The 20,947-nt window shown below is 55.9% G+C and overlaps 1 protein-coding gene across 13 annotated transcripts in view; it reads right to left on the reverse strand.

The window, feature by feature from the left end:
• Positions 1-20,947, reverse strand: part of IQSEC1 (IQ motif and Sec7 domain ArfGEF 1) — a 375,511-nt gene that overhangs the window by 43,336 nt on the left and 311,228 nt on the right. For 12 of the 13 annotated variants that reach the window (XM_047743537.1, XM_047743506.1, XM_047743527.1 and 9 more), the window contains one exon: positions 3,298-3,592. In XM_047743537.1, coding sequence (XP_047599493.1) covers positions 3,298-3,592 — 295 coding nt within the window. Of the gene's footprint in view, positions 1-3,297; positions 3,593-8,546; positions 8,609-20,947 lie in introns of those variants that run through there. The other variant, XM_047743600.1, reaches the window with a different exon arrangement.

Genomic DNA, 20,947 nt, shown 5'->3' on the forward strand with positions numbered 1-20,947 from the left:
ACACCACCCCCTGGCCTATCTAGACCCCACCTGCCTATGCTGTGCCGGGCATCACACCAAAGCTGGTGGCAGAGAGAGATAAGGTCCCTGCCCTCCAGAAGCGAAGATAAGGTCCCACTCCTCAGGGAACCAGACAGATACATACACCTAACTGAAAGAAAACCAAACAGACACCGACCAAATCCACACTATGGCCCAAGTTGGGGGGAGGGTCGCTCAGAGCCACTGTGGGGCGGGCCAGGAACAGAGGGCTTGGGGCCTCACGTACCCTGGTGCCTGTCCTGGTCCCCTCACTTCCTGGCTCTGGGAGGCCACCCACGTCAGGGACGCCGGCTCCCCCTGGCCACTGAAAGCGCCGGCTCTCTGGGGCCCGTGGGAGAGGGAGCAGCAGGCTGGGCAGAGCAGCTCCCTTCATAGCAGGAGAGGGTAGTGTGTGTGCATGTGGGGGGAGGGGGGTGGATCAAAATGACTTTTCTGGGCCCAGAGTCAGTCAGGGTGGGTCTGTTTTTTCTCTTGCCCTGAAGTTACTAAACACCATCCAAAGAGATGACCTCACTTCCACATCTGTAAGCAGACTGTTTTTGGGGGTTTTGAGTGGAGCTCTGAAAGCCGATGGGGCTGATAAAGGGCCCAAGGCTGAGCTCTGGGAAGCCCCCCTCCTCCACCCTTCAAGGCCGGTAGCCTGGCCCCCCTCATGTCGCCTTCAGGGGCAGAGTCATGATACCAGGGCCACCAGCGTAGGCCCAGGGCTCACTCAGGGCTCTTTCTCTCCTGCTGACTGGGGGCGTAGACAATCAGGCAGTGACTTATTTGTCTGAGACCGGCTCCCCAAATTTGGGGGAAGGGTGAGGGGGGATGAAGAGGGACCTTGGAAAGGCAGGAATTGGCTCTGTGTTATCATCAAAGCCCCCCTCAGTCCCTCCTTCCTGGTCTTCCCTGGAGGACACACACTGACCCAGGCCTGCTCTTACACAGTCCCCAGACTCATGGTGGTCATTCCTCCTCCTGGGCCACAACGGACCCGGGGCCCAGCCTGAAAGTTTACTGGGGTGCCGGGGAGGGAATCCAATTTATATGTGCTCACCTGCTGTATGTCGTCTTCACCCGATTCTCACAGGACCTCCAGCCTGTAGAGTAGCCCTGGGATCCCCCTTCTCGGAGGACAGAGGCTCTGGGAAGTAACGTGACGCAGAGGTGACCCCTAGCCCTCCCTTTCCCTTTAAAAGGATGCGTCTCAACAGCGGGGGAGGGACAGGGAACAGAGAGGAACACCCTTCCACAAAGCAGAACTAGCAGCTCTGATGACTCAGGACTCCTGCTCTCTTTGATAGGAAACCACCAGAAGGTGCAGAGGCCCTGAAGCCAAAGGGCTCCCTTCACTAAACGGGACTTTGCTTACTCGGCTTTAATCTTCGTGGAATTGTGTACCCTACTTTCATCGGGCAGTTCCCATGTAATCTGTCCTGTTCCCATTCTTGCTTTCATTGCCGGGAAGCTCAACAGCTCAGTGGTCCTCTCATCTTTTCACCACCTCTTCCTTGCCACCCTTGTTCTGCCTCAGGGCCTTTGCACCTGGGGTTACTGCTTCCTGGAAGGTCACTTCCTTCAAACGCTCAGTTCAGATGCCACCTTGAGGAGGCCTTCCCCACCCCCCTTATCCAATGCTGTCACCTCCCACAGCCACCACTTCTTCCCCCTATTTCGTGATCTCTGGGGTTTGTATCACACTCTGGAATTAAACTGTCTTTATTGCTAACTTGTGGGACCATCTCCTGGACCAAAGTGTCAGCTTAAGAGCTGGGGCCTCACCCTGTCCACTGTGGACTCCCCAGCACCCAGCACAGCGTCTGGCACACACTGGGTATTTGGCGAACATGCGTGGGATCAGAATGACCAGCTGTGGCCCCAGTAAGGCCATATGAACCCAAGATTTATCTCCATAGGCCTCTGTGAGGTCTTCAACTTCCTCACTTCTGTTTCCCAACGCTTCTGCTGGAGGTCTTTTATTATCAACTGCTTCTGATTCACTTTGGATGTGGGTGTAAGTGATCAGTGGAACAGAGGTGGTCTTCCCCTGTGGTGGGCCTGGCCATGGAGCCAAGTGCCACGATGGGTAGGGGGGTGGGGGCAGTTTCTGCTCCCACAGCCCAACGGGGCCATCTGTAGAAGGATGGAGAGAATCAGGGGTGAGATAGGTAGCCTGAGGACAGGGAGAGGAGGGGGCTGGTAGGAGACTTTGTTGGAGGAGGAAAGACCCACCTTGGGCAGTACCTACATGGTTCCCGGAAGTCAGGTGCCATGACAGGCCCAGACCGCTGCTCCGCAAAAGGCAAATAGGGGCAAACAGAGGATAGCAAGGTGAGGGGTCGATGTGACCACCTAGGACTCATAAGGAGATGGCCCGGGAGCTGGGGGAAGCTGGACAGATAAGCCTGACCCCCCCAGCCCCCGTACATCTACACAGCTGCTTGCCATAGCCTGAGGGTCTCCTGAAGCCAGAAACGTCCCTTCAGTTTCACCCAAGAATTCTTACTCAAGGATCTCCTGGGGGCTTGTACTCCGGAGGTCCTCAATGCGATGCTCTTTGTCCCCCACCCCAGTGATCGCTCACTCCCTCTGCTCCCCACCCCCTATCCAGCTGGGACAGGCCTCTCCCTCAACCCAGGAGGCTATCTTTAGTCCTTCCCTGGAGCCCAGCCAGGCGGGCAGGCCATGCACCCTCCTCGCCCTCCTGGCACATGGACCCAACCCCACGGTGGGTCTGTGGCAGGAAGCAGGCCTTCAGTGTGGCCGTTTCCCATGAGAACACGGACTATAACCCAAAGTGGATATAAAGCAACCTTGCCCGTGGGCTGTGGACAGGCTTGGTGTTCTTTTCGGAGCGTGTTCTATTTATGTTGTACACTGACCTCCTGCCCTTCTCCACGGACACTCCTCCTGAGGACTATCTAAGGTTCAGGTGTCCCCTGGGACCTCAGACACTCAGCGTCTGGCCACTGAACCTGTGTGCATGGCCATGGGGACAGGGAGTGGGGCAGAGACCCAAGTCTTGACATCTCAGTCCCTTCGTTCGGGGTGCCTCCGTGCGTCAGGCAGAGTAAGAAGGGAACCCTGGGCGGAGGTGAAGGCCAAGTTCATAGCACAGGTGCACCTGAGTGGACGTCAGTCTGTGGGAGAGCTGAGCCTCCTGCAGCCTCAGGCTGGCCCAGCAAAGGCCCTGGCACCGGTCTCCAGCCAGAGCCACCTGGCTGCCTGTCCCCCAGACCCCCACCAGCTCCCAAGGCCGGCCCCACCTACCTGCTTGTCCTGCAGGTCGGAGGAGAGCTCATAGCTCTCAGACAGTGACCGCGAGCGCTTGATGGCCTCCTCCTCGGCCTGTTTGCGTAGGATGGAGGTCGAGTGCTGTAGTTTGGGCCTCCGTGTGCGCTGCTGCTGTCCCGGCGGCCCCGAGTACAGCCCATAGGCTCCCACCGACGCGTGCTCGTAGAGGTCGGGGCTCAGACTGGAAGCAGGCGCTAGGGGGCCCTGGTGGTAGGCCGACGGGCTGTCCAGCGACGTGCCGGTCTCGCTGCTGGGGGCCTCGCCCTCCACGCTGCAGGGGACAGAGAGACGAGAGAGAGGCCTCCTGTGAGTGGGAGACCAGACTCCGGGCCCGACAGGGAGCCGGAAGGTGGGAGGGGGCCAGAAGGTGGGAGGGGGCCACAGGCAGGAGGCAGCCCCACAGCGTTCCCCACGCCGCTGGCTGGCCTCTGACATACTTCACTGATTGATTTTGCTCACTGTCCATCTCCTACGTGAGGACCTCAGCTTTGTGAGGGCAGAGGTTGGACACGTGATGTGCACTGACGATCCCCAGTGCCTACAGCAGGGCCTGGTCCATGGCAGGAGAGGGTCAGTGAAAATTTCCTGAGCAGCTAAATGGATCCGGTCCCCTTCTCTCCCTCATTCCCACCACCTGACTTAAGTAAACCACTGATTTTTGTACCTTCTGTTCTTATTTTAAAAAGACATTGATAAAAGTGACTCCTTACTACATACCTACTTAGGGGTCAGGCACTGGGCGGGGGGGTTAGGGGCTGAGCCATGTCCCCCCAGAATTTATATCTTGAAGTCCTAACACCCAGTACTTCAGAATGTGGGGGAGACGGTCTTCAAAGAGATAGTTAGGTTAATGAGGTCCGTTGGGGTCCTAATCCAACAAGACTGATGTCCTTCTAAGAAGAGAAGGAGATGAGGACCCAGACATGCACAGAGGGACGACCATGTGAGGGCAAAGGGAGAAGGCGGCTAATCTGCACACCAAGGACAGAGGCCTCAATGGCACCAGCCCTGCCGACACCTTGATACTGGACTTGGGGCCTCCAGAACAGTGAGAAAATAAATGTCTGTTGTTTAAGCTGCCCAGTCTGTGGCCCTTGTTATGGTGGGCTTGGGAATGAATACAGTGTTATACGTACATTTTTCTTTTTTAAAACCTTAAATTAGTCTGCAAAGAAAGAACTACTAGCCCCCCTTTTCCAGGTGGGGAAACTGAGGCCCACAGAGGTACAGAGACCTGCCTGCACAGGTAGTGAGTGGGTGAGTTGAGGTCAAAGCCCAAGTTGTGGGATTCCAAGATTTGGTGGGGGGTGTGTGTGCACCCCTCCACCTCGTTGAGCCTCATCCCCAGGACGCAGACACCTCCCTCTCAACATTCCAAGCGCTAGACTAGGGGGACAGAGAGGGACTGGCTGGCTTACTCATCTCAAACTCAGGAACTCAGAAAACAGACATGGGCTCCTGTTGCAGACTGCTTTTCAGTATAGCACAAAGAGACAAGGCTGTGTCTAACACAGCATCTAGCAGCCTCTCTGGTCAAGCCTTGCCATTTTCCTGTCCTTGCAGGGTATCACTCAACCTTTAAAGACCCTCTGATCCCTGGGGCCAGGGCAGGGGTCTCTCTGGAAGGGGCCCAGCAGAGAGAAGGGAACACAGCTCCCCTTCCCAGGCTGCAGTCCTTCCTCCATGGTCCTGTCTTCAGACCAATGGCAACACGCTGGGTGTGACAGCCTTGGGAACAAGTGTCTACCCCCTGCTCAGCTCTGCTTTCAGTCAATGTCACAAGGCCTGGCAGTGCCACCCTGTGAGTGTCGAATGGGACTGTTCACAGACTCCTGGGGGAGGCAGACTCAGAGTGGGGGCAGAGGGAAGTAGCCTGCCCTGTGGTTCCAATCTGCCCCGAGCCAGGGACAGGCTGCAAATCCCTGCACTTGCCTTCCAACTTGTAGTTCAAGAATAGTACAGGACTTCCACTCCACCAACTGGCTCTGGCCTCTGAGAACAGGCTGTGGGTATCCTGTGACAGAGGACGGCCCCTCCTGCTCCCCAGAAGCTTAAGTGTGACAAAGGTCTTTCCTTGGGGAAGATCTCTGAGTGTTCTGCCTTCATCTGGAGGCAAATCAGGGTGGGTTGCCCCTCATTTCAAGGCCTATCTCCCTGTCCGTTATCCATGTGGGATGGACCAGATGCTTTTAAGGTGTCAGAGGAATACCCACCCTTTAAGACTCTCCTGATATCAGTTACCCAAGAGCAGTCTCCTTTGGGCCCGTGTATCCGCGAGGGGGAGAAGGAGGGGGAGAAGGATGGGGACCAGCAGAGCTAAAAATTCTCCCATTCTTCGGATAAAACTTTGAGCAACACTTCACAATAAATACTTGATGGCTTGATCCATGGTTGTATGAAAGAGAGAGGGACACCCCTGTCAGACCTGTAGGCAGTTAATAAAGCAAGTCCACCCACAGAAAGGCAGCCCAAAGCCCCCGCCTTCACTCCAGCCCCAGGGCGTCTCCCTGCCTCATCTTCTCTGGGCGCCCTGTGAGCATCTCATAAGGAAGTATTTCACCCTCACAGCCCCCATACTGGAAATGCTTCAGTCAGGGGCAGAGTCTGTTTTTCCGAGCAAAAGGCTGACAGGAAACAAAATCTCATCCTTGAAGATGAGCAGCTGGGGCTCTGGTCAGAAGGTTTTAAAATAGTCTCACAACCCCAAGTTTACAGAAACACAGGGAGATTGAGGGACGGTCTCCGTGCAGGTCCTCAGAGCAGGAAGCCCTTCTGTCCGTGCCTCACGGTGGCTCCGTCAGGGAGCAGTGGGCCGGGACCCTCACTGTGCTGCCCCGATGCGCCCTGGGATAAAGAAGCAGCGTCCACCTCTCATGTCTGTGGGGGATCCAACCTTCTACCTAGGCCTTGCCCTCTGGGCCTCAGAGTAACAGTGAACAGGCAAAGGAGCATTCTTCCTGACGACGGTGGGGACGGGGCAGGGGTCAGTCTGTGAATCTGGAAGGTTGCTGCATTCCCTGGTGGCTGTGGTTTGGGGCAGAAGGGGCTGAGGGAAGAGAAGCAAATGAGATGCTACTGAACTCAAGGGCTGTATGTTGCCTGGTAGTGGGGAAGAGTCTGGCTATCTCGATGGCTGGGGTCACGAGCAGGAGGTCAGCTTGGGTCCTGGCATGACAGGGACATAGGTGGCTGGGGGAAGCAAGCACTTTCTAGGCTGTGCCAGTCCCAGGATTCTGGCTTTGAGCATTACTCTGCTCCCAACTCTCTTAAGGCAGGAGGTTCTAGAACATCCTAGGGAAGGAAAGAGGGCCAAGCCTCCCCTCACAGCCAAGGAAAGGGGTCTGATGGTCACCTGCAGCCTTTCTCTTTACCATGACACCAACTCCAGTCTCCTCTCTCCTATCAGCCCTATCGTCCAAACATACCCAGGCTCTCCCACTTCTCAGCAGATGATCCAGGCCACCATCAGTGCTCTCTGGATTATCACAACAGCCTCCTCAACGGTCCCCCTGCCTCTCTCTTTCCCATGGCCACCACAGTGACTCCGATAAAATAGAATATCAAGGGCGCCTGGGTGGCTCAGTGGGTTAAGCCTCTGCCTTCGGCTCCAGTCATGATCTCAGGGTCCTGGGATCGAGTCCCGCATCAGGCTCCCTGCTCAGTGGGAAGCCTGCTCCCCTACCCCCACCTCCTGCCTCTCTACCTACTTGTGATCTCCGTCTGTCAAGTAAATAAATAAAATCTTTAAAACAAAACAAAACAAAAACCCCCCAGAATATCGCGTTCCTTCCTCGGTCCCATCACACTTAGAAGACGCTGTCCTTGCAATATCCTTGAACGCCTGACCTTGGCTGCTCTCACCTCGGCTCTTTTCCCCCACGCCTTGCTCATTCTGACTTCCTGACTCACTGGCTTCCTTTCTCTCCGCTCAAAGGGGTCAGGCACACTCCTGCCTCAGGGTCTTTGCACTGGCTGTTCTCTCTGTCTGGAACACTCTTCTCCATGTCTCTGCTATCGCCAGATTTTTAAAATCACAGCTCCCTCCCCCTCAAGATTCCTGGTCTCTTTCTTTGCTTTACTTTGTTTTTCTTTTCTTTTTAAATCTTCGATGATGATCATCACTTCAAAACACATAATATACTTACCATGTTTTTTGGTTTGTGGCTGTCTCCCATGTCAGTACATAAATTCTACAAGGGTGAAGGTAATTTTTCTGTTTTGCTTACTGATGTTTCCCAAGTGCCGACTTATGTGCCTGGCTAACAGTGCTCAGGAAATACTTCCCAAGTGAGGGAAGGCATTTCCCATGCCTGCTGTTGGCTGAGTCCTGGAACAGCTTCTTACAGCATCCCTACCAGACCTCCTATGTGCCCCAAACCAAACTCCTTATCTTTCTCCATCCTCACGCAGTGACCCAAGCCAGGATCCTGGCTGTCATCTCTTCAGTCCCTCCCACACCGCCAGCTCCGGCCCTGTCCCACTCAGTCTGCCACCAAGTCCTGTGAGATCTACACGAGCAGTATCCCCTTGCCGGGCGCATGGGGCAGGCCTCCTCCGCACCCCCACCAAAATCAACACCAGCCTCAGACCACCCTGATCAGAACCGAAATGGCCAGGCCAACCTCCTGCAGCCAGCAATGACCCCGCCACGGACACTGCCCTCCGGTACAGGAGTGGACAAAAGTGAGAAGTGTGTGAGTGCTTGCATGAAGTTTAAGAACCTGCTGTAAGCCAGAGGATAATCAGAAGCTACATGCTATTAGACATAAAAAGAGAGTCTTCTTAATCCGAGCCAGACAGCTCGTTCACAGAAAGATCATTTTTTTTTCAAGTGAGAATGCCCAGGGTTGACGGGTATGGGCAGCCACAGGCATTTCAGAAGTTTAAGTTGATGTACCTTTTTCAGAGTACTAGCTAGAAACAGTGATTGAGTCCACTCGATGCGGCGGAAACTCTGGAAGAACCCGTAAAGATGCTTTACGTACAGCAACACCCTGAACCCCTTGCCCCCCTCTTGCTTAGTACTCGGCTGTGACCCCAGTTCTTTCACTGGGGAGTGTGAACAGAACAGTCCTTTTCTCCCTCCCCACAGCAGATCAGACACCTCAGAGATCTTTGCTTTATATGATGTCCACGCCTGACATAGCAGGGAGCTGGAGGTCAGGGAACCACCAGCCCCGGCCCAGCCCTCCACCCCACCAGAGCCTCCTGCACCAGCAGCCCACCCTGCACACTGCTTCTTCACCACGGTGGTTTCCCAGCTGCAGCTCAATGTCTCATCACCAGGTCGGCTCCTCTGCTGAAGCTTCTTCTACAACTTGCATCCATCAGCCAGGCCTCAACACTCTGTAGTGGGTCCTACGCCACACAACAGCATTCGGGGGTCTCTCTCAGACGCCTGGGCCATATGCAAATCAGGGAGTGGGGCGGGCACCCGTTCCAAGGGCCTGACAGTCCCTGACAGTTTAGAGTTTCTGGAACATTCTATGACAGTTAGGTGGCCACTCCCCAGCACTCTCCGAAGAGGCTCCTGGTCTAGTAATCCCCCTGCTAGATATTCACGCTAAGGAAACGAGTGGATCTGCGAAGAGATAAATACAAGGAATTTCACCGCAGTGTTGGTTCTAATTATAAACATTTGGAAATAATCTAAATGTCCGTCAACAGGGATTGATTTAAATTACTTATATATCCATATAATGGAAACAATGTCAAGCCCAGGGGGAAGATCGGTTTGATGGCTGTTCTTTGGAGAAAGACAAGATTTTTTTGGCTGACTATAAGTTTAACATGAGCCGATGTTGTGACGCAGCTGGGAAGCCAGTCACCACCACGATTTAATACAAAACCAGAAGCCACAACAGCCCTGCAGCCGCTACAGGTGTCAGAACACAGCAGAGGACTGCGTCTCGGTGCTGCATGGGCTGTCTGGAGCCCGAGAGTGCAGATCACAAAGCTGGGGCACTTGCTCGCCCCACTTTCGGCTGGCCGACATCGCTAATGGATCACAGACTCCCTCCTGCACATCTTCCAGCCGAGTTCCACGTGACTGACCCCAGCTGGCACGTGTCATGAACCCTACTTGCCAACCCCCAAATTACAGTATGCCAGGAATAAACATCCAGGTCTGGAAACCACCTCTCACCAAAAGCTTGGACTGCCTGGCCAGGAGAAAAGCAGCCAGAGGGGAGCAAGCAAGGATGTCTACCATCAAGCCTCTGACAGACTGACAAGAGGCAGAGGGAACAGATTTCCATGGACAGACCATGACAAAGTCTGCCCAACCTGACAACACTTTCACATGGTTAGGGGTGCTTAGGAGGTGGTGAGCTCTCTGTCACTGGAGATATGCAAGCTATAGCAGGTCAGACACTTGTCAGAAATAGAACAAAAGGACTCCTCTACTGGCTAAAAGCTGCTCTGGACTGTCTGAATCTAGACCCTCACCCTGTAGCTCCCCACTGCCCTTCACTTGGGAGTAATCTGGTTCTAAGAGGCCACACTCTGGTCCCAGCTCAAAGCCTACTTCCTGCACAGGGCCACCCCTCCCCAGTGTGACCCCCATTCCCATACTCTGTCACTGTGTAGATTACCTGGAGAAAGAGACAGTATGAGAGGGTCTACTCCCTGTCCTCCCAGAGTCCTGCTCCATGAGGGATGGGTCCCTTAAAGCCCCAGCCTCCTGCAAATCAGTGACCGAGACTGGCTCCTTCCTGACAAAGTTCCACATGTGCACAATGGGGCTCTTGAGATGGGCCTGGCCCAGCACAGCCGTCCAGATGACAGCTGGACCTACACACGGATGTGTCCCCAGTCTTCCCCTGCTGGCCTGGGCACTCGGAGCCCTGAGTCCCCGGAAAGTGTCCCCAACCACCTCCTCCCCTCTTCCAGTTTTCCCAACATGCCTTCCTCTGCCGGAGTCTGGTGCGTGTGTTTTACGTGGAGGAATGGCTGGATCACTACAAACAGCATCTAGAGTTTCTGACTGCCCTAGGATGACGAAAAACACCTAAGAACTAAGAACACATTTTGAAAAGTTCCCCTCTTCCCCGGCAGCATCCCTGTGGCCTTTCCACCAGGTGAGGGGGCAGGAGGGGGCTCCCTGCTTCAGCCTCTGAGTCAGAGCTCTGGGTTCTGCGGCTTATCAACTGTGTGACTGGGTGGGAATACTTCCATGTCTCAGTTTCCTTTCCTGCAAAATGGGGACAGAGGGCCGACTTCATGCCACTGCTATGAGGTGTAACAGAGTTATCACAGAGAAGTCCTTAAAAGACTGCTTGGCTCATAAAAGGCACTTTGTAATTGCCGTCTCTGGTTACTCGGATGGACAGGGCCCAACCTACACATCCCGGCAGCTAGAAATGGGGGGGCAGACAGGCCCAGTGTGCAAGCCAAGGTCGCCCGCCTCTGCCTGCTGTGGGGCCTCTCTCTACGCGGACAACCTCCTCTGGCCATGGGCTGTAGTCGCTGGTGACGAGGCCCTAGAGAGGGGCGGGAGAGTCCCAGAAAGGGACCCGGGCCCCATGGCCCAGACGCCACATCCTGACTCTAGCTGGGTAGTGAGTCAGGGCCAGGGGCCCTCGGCTACTCGGGTCATGGATGTCTCTAATTATGGCCTATGAAGTCATGAATTACTTTTCTCAAGAAAAATGTTAGTCAGAGGGCAGTCTCTACGGGCAGAGAGGCAAGGGGGGACAGGGGGAAGCAGGGACCCTCTGGTTAGGGGGCTGGCTGTTCACCACAACCCTGATGATGCTGATGGTAGTTACAGCTAATGTTTACGTAGTCAGCGGTCTTCTAAGCGTCCTAAGTAACTCACTTAATCCTCTAACAAACCACCCTAGGAGGTTAAGCTCAACCCCAAGGTCATGGGGCTGGAACCCAGACAGTGTGGCTTGAGTCTGAACATTTACTCACTGGGCTTATGGGACTTCTTAGTCACTCACACACATGCACACACACGGGGTGGGTTAGCAGCAGTGACTCTCCTGGGAACCTGCTGGGTACAGGTGTTGTACTGAGTGTTCAAACACAGCCTGTGACTCAACTACCATCCTGGGAGCTAGAAGGGAGCTGTGCCTTCTGGGGCTCAGTGGGGCCAAGTCACTTACCCCAAGTGGGTTCCTTGGCCACCCAGCTGCCCAGAGGAAAATCATGCAGGTGACATGCCAGGGGCCCGGGGCTGCGGTCCAGAGCCTGGAGGTCTTGGGGTTGTGTAAGGTCACAAGAGAAATAAGCCTGGGCTGCATGTAGCCAGCTAAGGTCCTATCACATGGTGTAGCTGCCCTCTTCAGAGTGGCCTGGGTCTTCCGCTGCAGGAAGGAGGGCTCTGAAAGCCTTCCTGGGTTAAACGCCCATGCCAGGAGCCTTGGTCCACACAGACTGCTGGCAGTCTGCGTGCACCAGAGCCAAACAGCCTCCCGAAATACGGATGCCCTCATGCCTCCATGCCTTGTGGCCTCCCCCATGCTCTGCTCCCAGGGCTTCTGATCTCCAGAAAGGGAGTCCAGGCCGGGGCAGGGACAATTCCTTCCCAGCCCTTACATGCTCTGTTGTGCGACTTCTACAGCTCTTTGCTGCCCAGGGCCATATTAACTGAGGTCTATCACTCAGGACAGGGAAGGGGATGGCTTTACTCTGTTCCAGGTCCTCGGGGAGGGATGCAGACAGACTAGGGCAGTGTCTAGGGAGGAGGTAAGTGTGGGAAGGAAAAGAAGGCCATGTCCTCTGAGCAGAGCAGGGAGGGCTCAGCTGGGGAAAGGCAGCCTTGGGACCAGCCACAACCCCTAGATCTCTACAGAGGGCAATGGGAGCAGGCAGGTCTGAGGAACCAGAGGCAGGGTGAAGGCAGCCCCGCAGCTTCAGTGGATAGAGATTTTTAGCAGTTCAGCTACTGGGGAAGGGGCTGCCTTAGCGGATAGTGCCGGTGTTCCAGCAGGGTCTAGAAAACCAGTCTTCAGGGACTGCTGCAGCTCAGGGTGGGTCACCGCCCAAATACACCCCCCCACCATGCCACATGGGAGCCCTTGCACAAACCATGTCCACGTATTTCATCCCTGCAACGATCCCATCGAGGAGACTCAGGATTCGTGGCTTGCCCAAGACTGCGGAGCTTGGAGCAGAGCCAGGACTCAGCTGTATGATGTTCTCCTAGTCCTTCCCACTCTGTGAAAACTCCTGGGCCAGGAGGCAGCCCCCCAGGGCTGGCCTGGCCTCAAGGAGCAGGGTACGAGGACACAGGTGGGTACATTTCAAGGTAAGAGTGAGTGTGTAAAGGGACACACAGCCGGGATGCCCAGCAAGAAGGGGACAGAGAAGACTTCCCCAGGGAAGTGAGGGAGGCTCTCCACACCGTCTTCCCTCATCTTGGATAATCCAAGAGCCACCCCGGAAGGGCTTGGCGGGTGTGGGGAGGGGAGTCAGGTGGGTTCCTGCTTTAACAAGTTAACCAAATTTGCTTTAAGGAAGATACACAGTAATCACAGAAGCACCCCCCCCCCCAAACCCCAACATCTAACTGCCCAGCACCACCTTTGGATGACGAGTAGATCCTCTCAATGGCAGGATGGACACGGAGCTCGTGCTCCCCCCAACCCTAGGCCAGCTCCTCCGGCAGCCTCCCTGACCTCGGCTGAGAGCAATGCTATCCTTCCAGCGGCTCAGGCCAAAAATCTGAGAGTAACTCCTGGCAAGTCTCTCTTCTTCACACCCCACTTCCCATCTGTCGGCAGATCTGGCTGCTCTGCGTTCAAAGCAGAGGCAACCTCTGACCCACAGGGCTGTCCCCTGCCACCAGCCTGGTCTTCACTGCCATCACCTCTTCCCTGTGCTGCTGCCACAGCCTCTCTACTACACCTTCCCCCCCTTCCCCAGACAGTAGCTGGAATCCTGTTAAAACACAACCCTGACCACGCCTCTCCTCTGATCCCAGATCACTGGGATCCAGAGCACGAATCCTCAGAGTGACCCAGAAGACTATAACACCTGAACGAACATTCTTCCTGCGACCCCCCTCCTCCCTCCATGCCCTCTTGGCCACCCCACCCAGGACCCACTGTTACTCTACACCCCTGGCATACTCCTGCCTCAGGACATTTGCACATGCCTTCCCCTTTGCCTGGTCTCTTCTTTCAGATGGCTACTGGATTCACTTCCTCACCTCCTTTGGCTCACCTTGTTTAAAAGCCATACCCTTCCCGGGCCCACCCTTATCCTTCCCTGCTTCATTTCCCTCTACAGCACTCAACGGTGCCACTACATGTGGGGATGTGACCATGTGCATGTCCGGCCCTGAGAACTGGGGCTTCCCCACTAGGACGGGAAACTGATTCCATTACAACACAGAACTCTGGCGCTTCACTCAGGGAACACATACCGAATGCCAACTAGGTGACCGACCCCTGCCAGGCACTGTGAGTATGGCAGTGAACAGACAGACACAGCCCTGTCCTCGCAGGCACACTGGGGGATGCAACTAATTCAGAATGACAGCCGTGTTAGGGAAGGGAACAGAGGAAGCGACCAGGGCTGCAGGGTGGAGGCAGCAGAGCCCTGTGCCCTGGAGGCTTCCTAGGAGGCATGCAGCCTCAGCCAGGACCCAGGGAGGAGCTGTGTGGCTGTGAGAGCGAAGACGGAGCCAGGGAGGTGGGTGTCCACAGTGTCAACAGGGATGGAGGAGTTCAGCGTGGCCTGCATGGAGGGCGGGCAGGCCCAGAACCGGCAGGCTGAGAGCAGGGAAGGAGGCAGGGAGGACATGGCAGTGCCTGGGGGCAGCCAGGTGGGGACAGTGAGAAGAGATCTATGTGGGGTTTGGTGACAAGGCACAAGACACCTGTGGGAGGAATGAGAGGAAGGACAGGCATCCTCAGGGTCCTGATGCCACCAAGTTGGTGAGGCCAGAGTCACCGACGAGCCGCTGAGGCAGCAGAGAGCAGGGACAGGGCAACACAAGGCTGGCACAGAGTGGGGTCGGAAGTTGGGCTGTGGCAGGATGAGGAAAGAAGCTGGAGCAGAAGCAGCCTTCCAGGACAGTGGCAGAGAAGACAGGGGGCTTGAGTGACAGCTGAAGGGGACTGGGGGGCCGCAAGACTGGAAGACTGGTTTTAAAGCTGGGACAGCCCCAGCTTATCTGAACGGTCACAGAAGAGGGGTGGCCCACTGAGATTTCAACAGGCAGCAGAAGGCGTAGCCAGCTGGGGCCTCTCTTCTGGGGGTCCCACCAGTTCCTGAGGGGCAAGGAGGGGGACCAGTGGGCTGCTGACGGGGCCAGAGCTCTCCTACCAGCAAGCCGGGGCCGAGGCAGGGCAAATTTCAGGAGTCAGAGGTCTCAACCAAGAAGAAATGGGAGGTTCCCTCCAGCCTTGGAGTGGGGCCCCAGCTCCTAGCACTGACCCCTGGTCTCCACCCCCACCCATGTGTCTTGGCTTCTGTGACCCTCTGACCTCTCAGGGGGCCCCTAAGCCCAGAACAGCTGCTCCCAGAGCAACCGCACCATGGGTGCCTGGCTGCGTCTCTGCTGACTGCCTTCTGACCTCCGGGCCAAACCCCCTCCTCCTAACGTCTCACCCTGAACCCTGCCCTGCTGAGGCCGACATAAGGTCTGGCCCAGATGCCCCTCCCGGCTACAGCATTATCCCTAATTAGCCAGCACCCAGACCTCCAGGAGTGGCTTTTATATAGGCATAAAAATACAGGACTCCGAACAATGAACTTCTCGAAGCGGGAGGCTCTTTTTAGAGCTGTGCTTACTGAACCAACATCCAGCCTCCCCCGGCTTGTCAGCAGCCCCTGGCGGGGGTGCGGGCGGCAGTTCGGAGTGGCAGGGTCTTCCTGGACAGCTTGAGCATAGCAGGAAAGGGGCCAAGTGGCACCTTGTCCAAGCAGGAGGGCGCACAGTGGTGGCCAGACGCTCGCTCCCTGCCCTCTAGTCCTGAGTGCCCTGCACAGCGCTGCAAGTCACTTTCCATTCTGATGCTGAATGTGAGGGACAGTGGGACTCTCTAGCCCCAGCTTCCCTGAGCCTCAATTTCCCACCCTCCTGGGGTCGGAGGCAGGGGGCAGCGGGCTACTTTGAGGCAATGCGGGGGGGGGGGGGGGGGGGGGGAGCGGTGCCCCTGGCAAGGAACCCTGCAGACAGCTAATGCTTTGCCTAATTAGAGGGAATTATCCAGGAGGGCCCTCAGCAGTACTCATCCTCCGGTGGGGCTTGTTCTCATCAGCGCACAGCCAGAGGGAGGAAGGAATGTCTGCTGTCCCGAGAAGCCAGTTTATATGCCAGGCCCTCGCCCTGTCCTGTCCACATGTTTTCCAAGGTCAACTTTCTGGCCCCGGGAAGGTGGTGGCTCCAGTCTCCCCAGCCCAGGCCTCACTCCTGAACATAAAGAACATCTGTCTGCCCCTGCTGGAGATGAGCTGGACTGTTCCACGGCGCAGCTGTGAGTCACTCCCATTAAAACAGCCCAGAGGTCTGGAGTGGGCTTTGGAGATTGGAGTTCAGCATCCTGGGGACAGGGAGGGGCTGCAGGGAAGCCCCAAGGACCTGCAAGCAGATCACCCTGGAATATTCCTGATGCTGGGGGGCTCCTGTCGGGAAGAGGATCTTGGCTGTGCAGAAACATGGTGCCCAGTGTGCAGCTAGGGAAGGCCCCTCGTGGTGTGCAGGGGCCTGCACAGGGTGTCTCCCGGAGCCTAGAGAATGGCAGATGTGGGGGAAAGGGGTAGTTCTGGGTCTATGATGCCACCTCCACTGCCTCTGTCCTGTCGAACTCCTGTGGTCCCTTCACAGCACGTCTCACTGACCACCTTCTTCCCTTTGATCTTTAAGTCCATCTCCCACCAGGAAAGAGTGGGGCCTGGAAGGGTGGAGGTGTGGCTGCCTGTGCTGATTCTGTGTCTTACCAGGCCTTCCTAGGGCCGCCAACAGGGCGTGGTGTGAGCAGGCGCTCAGTATTTGTTGGGTGAGTGAATGAATGAACGAACCAAGGAGTGAACGAGCGATGCTATTGGGGACTAAGAAGCCCACACGCACCAGGGAAGCAGCATCCCTCACTTGTTTGTGCATTCACACATGGAGAGCCCTGTCTGTGCTAGGTGCACTTCCCTGACCCCCGCAACTGTGCCTATCTTACCTCTCCCCTGGACCAGGAGCCGTAGGACTGAACCCCTCCTGATTTCCTTTCAGACCCCCTTAGCCCACTGTCCCCTGGCACGTTACCTGGGCCCCTGGTTCACTCCCCTCCAGGGGCAGGGCTCACTCCCCTCTCATCTGTGAGCAGGAGCACCAAGGCCTAGAGGGGAGAGAGGCTTGCTGGGTCATTGACACATGGCACAGCCGTGACAAGGGCCTGTGTCCACACTCGCTCCCCTGCCTGGCAGCTGGGCCTTGGAAGTACTCATGGCTGCGGAAACCCGCAAGTTTCTCCGAGATACGGATATGTCACCAACACCCAGAGCACTGGTCTCCAGACCCTGAGTCACAAAGGAACAGGGGCCCCATGTAGTCTCACCCCTCAGGGACGTCTGGGCTCAGCTACCCTGGGCCTACCTCCCACAGCCCCGGGACGCCTGTGGGGCCAAGCTGGCACTGGCAGGGCCTCAGACAGGAAGCGGGAGCAGAGTCTCATGCCACAGGTTGGCAAACACGCACTCTTACTTGGGCTGAAAGCCAGCTGGCAGAGGGGAGCCACGATGCTCTGCCTGAGGGCAGGGGCTGGGGGCTGGCGCGAACACCATCCCATCAAACCCAGCCGGGGCCTCTGCCTGGGAAGGGGCTGCTCACTTTAATCCCAGAGAGTTCCTCAAGCTGCCTGGGATCTCACCCTACATCTGGGGACCGGAGCACCAAACCAGGGATAAGGCCCAAACCAAGCGCAAAACCAGGCCTTGATCATCAGGCCTGCAGTCAAACCCAGGACAGGCAGCCTTTCCACAGACAGCCTGTGAAAAAGCCCTTTTATTCTCCCCAGTGCTATCTGGGTCAGGACCAAGGTAGGGGTGAGGCCCACCCATCCAGGACCCCGGGGTCCTATCCCCAGGATAGCTGGGTGGAAGGCCCAGTGCCCACCCCACCACTCCTCAAACAGACACTGTAGACTTCACAGAGCTCTCTGGAAGACAGAGTGTCTACATGCAAGGGACTCCCAAGGTCCCCAGGCCCAAAGAGTATTTAGAAAAGCAAACAACACCAATCCCCCTGCTCCGCTCCACCCAGCTGTAAGAAACCACCAATATTTAACACTAGATGTTTTTTTATAATGAAAAGTCAGACTTCTGACTTTTCTTGGGGAGAGAAACAGCTCAGGATCTGGCCATACGGGGCCTATCGTCCTGCTTGATGACAGACAGAGCTGGGGACAGCCACACCCAACGGCCCAGGCTCTACCCCATCCCAGTCCTCACCACTCCCTAGCACCCGCCACCCTTGCCTGCTCCTCCCCACATGTCACCTTCCTGCCTATTGAAGGCATCTGCTCTTCTTGCAAAGCTCACAGAGGATCCTTCTCAAAGAACAGCGGTCTGATCTGCAGCTCTGGGCTCAGTCGTTCCCCAGGAACCTGATTTAGAACACCAAGTCCCAAGGGGCAGGACCTAAGCCTTCCTACAGCTCTGCATAACTAGTGGGAATGCCAAGGCCTTCCACTCTGCTGTATCCTCCTTTTAACTTTTTTTTTCTTCTTCCGTTTAACTTTTAAGAGACTCTCCCGAAGTAACACCACCACACTGGTCACAATCCAAAAGCCCACAGTCATAGCCACCGAGCCCCAATTTCCCAGATGTCCTTATTCCTCAGGTCCCTACAACCAAGACATGATCTGAAAAGCCATCTGATATTCCCAGACCGGACTTGTAGGTGGTTTCCTGGGGTCGGAAGCCCAGCTCTGCCCCTCCTTGGCAGTCCCCTCTGCCCGTCTCTGCATCTGGAACAATGTCCTGGTGGCTCCAGGCATGCCTACAGAGGATGTGGGGATGCTCTGGTTGGAGATCAGACCAGGTCGAGATCAGGTGGCCACTTTAGGGCTGAGTGACCTGGGGCAAGTTACCTCACCTCTCTGGGCTTCTGGCTGTCTCATCTTTGCAGTGGATCTTACTCCCCTGCCCCACTGGTGTGACAGGAATGTGGGTCTTGGTGGGGCACACTCTGCCATCGGCAAAGCCCTGTGTAGACATGTGGAGCTGTCTCTGTTGTGGGCCACACACTGAAGAAGGGCTTGATGTAGAGAGAGTGCTGGGATTGCCAAGGCCAAAAAGAGGGGCTCAGGATGAGTGTTCTCCAGTCCAACACCAAACTAGGCACTGCCTCCTCAGGAAACCAGAAATGTCTCTTGTGTATCTGTATGGAGCTTTATACTTTCAGAAGCCCCTTCCCCTTCATCCTACCCACTGCTCACCTGGCCTCAAGCAACGAAGTTTACAAAACAGCTTCCTTGACCATGATCTCATCTGTGTATGGGATCACTCTCTTCTCTTTCTGTTTTTTTTTTTTTTTTTTTTTTTTTTTTTTCTGGTTTGTTTTATTTTTTGGCCATTTCCTATAGCCCACTCTCAGCCAGACCATCACCCCAGCTAAGCCAGGGCAGTCCTTGTTGGTTTTGAGTGCATAAAGACGACCAGAGCTTCCAACCCCGAGGCTCACTTGGAAAGATTTTTTAGAATACACACACACACACACACACACACACACACACGCACACACAGAGCCAAAAATCTTCCTGGCTGAGCCAAATTAAATACAGAGGCCTCTAGTTATTTCCATACGCACAAAATGGGCTCAAAGAAAGCAGTTCTCTGTGGCAGGCTCCAGCAGACAGGGCTGGGCCAGGCCCCAGGGACGCCCTGGGAGTGCCGGGCAGGAGGCACAGGCTGGGGAGGTTGGCTCCGGGACAGAGTGTGGGCAGAGAGGAGGAAGATGCCCGTCGTGCTGGCCTCACTGCCTCCGGCCCACCCTGCTGGCCAGCGTCAGGCATGCAGGCCTCTCAAAGCCTGGGACAACCTTGGGCCCAGCTCTCCAGTCCCACCCCAGACCTGCACCGATGCTAAACTGTCCTCACAGGGCGGCGGCAGGTGTAGGGGGATGCTGCCCTCGCCCACCCTTAACTTCCAGAAAGCACATTCTAAAATGCAAATCGTTCGTGTCTTTTATGGCATCAAATTGTTTTCATGGTCCAGACCTCTGCATGTGGTGCCGACATGCTCCTCCCACAGGCTCCCTGCCCACCTCCCAGCCTGCGGTCCGTCCTGCTGGCCCCCCACCACGCCCATGCAACAGCAGTGTGGTGCTGTGACTTCCAGCCGGTGGCAGTGTGCACTGCTCCCCTCCCCGAAACACATGGTACCCCACGGCAGAGGGAGAGGAGCCCAGGAGAGCCCCCAGGACTTCACTGCCCAGTTGCGAGCTCACCCCGGGAAGGGGTGCATTTTAGCATTTGTGTCCCCAGGAGTTCAAATCCATGTGTGAAGTGACTGACCCAATTACTGGACAATCTGATGATGGTGCAAAGAATGCTACAATGACAACAACAGATGCTCCGAGCACTTCGCACCGAACCATCTCCTAGCATCCTCCGATGACTTTTATTTTTTAAAGCAGTTTCAGGTTCCCAGAAAAACTGAGCAGAAAGTAGAGATTTCGCATATTTTCTGTGCACCTCTCCCCAATGCAACCTCTCCCACTCTCAATAACCCCACCCACACAGTGGTACATCTGTTAATCCATGGACCTCTGCTGACACAGCAGGATGCCCTCAAGTCCACAGTTCACATTAGGGTTCCCTCTGGGTGTTACAGATAACCCCCATTTGAGACAGATGCGGAATCCTCTCCCCATTTTGGGGATGGAGAAACTGACACACAGCAGGGTCATGTAAATTACTGAGGCCCACACCACTCACACGGGGCAGGGGGGTGGTGTGAGGAGAGGGCAGGCTGAGCAGGACCCTGGGCCCAGCACTCATCCCTCCCCCCAACCTCCGCATGTTCTCCCCTATGCAGGGAAAACGCACCCACCCCAGCTGCCCACCCCCCTCCTCCTGCGCTCTCAGGACCTATAGCACCACAGCATTCCCGGGACTGGCCCCCATCTGCAACCTGTGCCACAGCAGGCATGCAGAAAGGGTCTGGGGGAAGGACAAAGGCCCAGAGTAGGGAATGCCTCCTGCACCTGCAGCTTTAACACACAGCTCTTCCCTGTAGACTGCCCATCTGGCATGTGGCAGAGAGGGGCTGTGTGACCTTGGGTAAGTGCCTTTTCTTCTCTGTGCCTCCGTTTCTCAGCCATCAAATGGGGAGTATTGTCTATGTCACAAATGATAATGCAGACACAAAACCTCAGCCGGGGCCCTGCTACCCAGAAGGGCTCAGGTAGATGTTACTATCACAACATAGGACCATTGTTCCCCACAATGCATGGGGGCCCTGGGGGTGAAGCGAGGGGTTGTAAGGCTGTGAGCATGCAACAGTGGGAAAAGGCCTCAAGGGGCACCCTTTGTTCAGAAGGTAGGCACCTGCCCACCTGGCCTAACCCCAGCGTCTGCACCTGAGGACAGTGAGGGGTGAGCGGACAGGGCTTAGTCACTGCTCAGAGCAGGACTGGGGTGGGACTCAGTCCCGCTGCCTGTTTTTCTTTTCTTTT

Source organism: Lutra lutra, chromosome 1, assembly GCF_902655055.1.
Source record: "Lutra lutra chromosome 1, mLutLut1.2, whole genome shotgun sequence".
Lineage (NCBI taxonomy): Eukaryota > Metazoa > Chordata > Mammalia > Carnivora > Mustelidae > Lutra > Lutra lutra.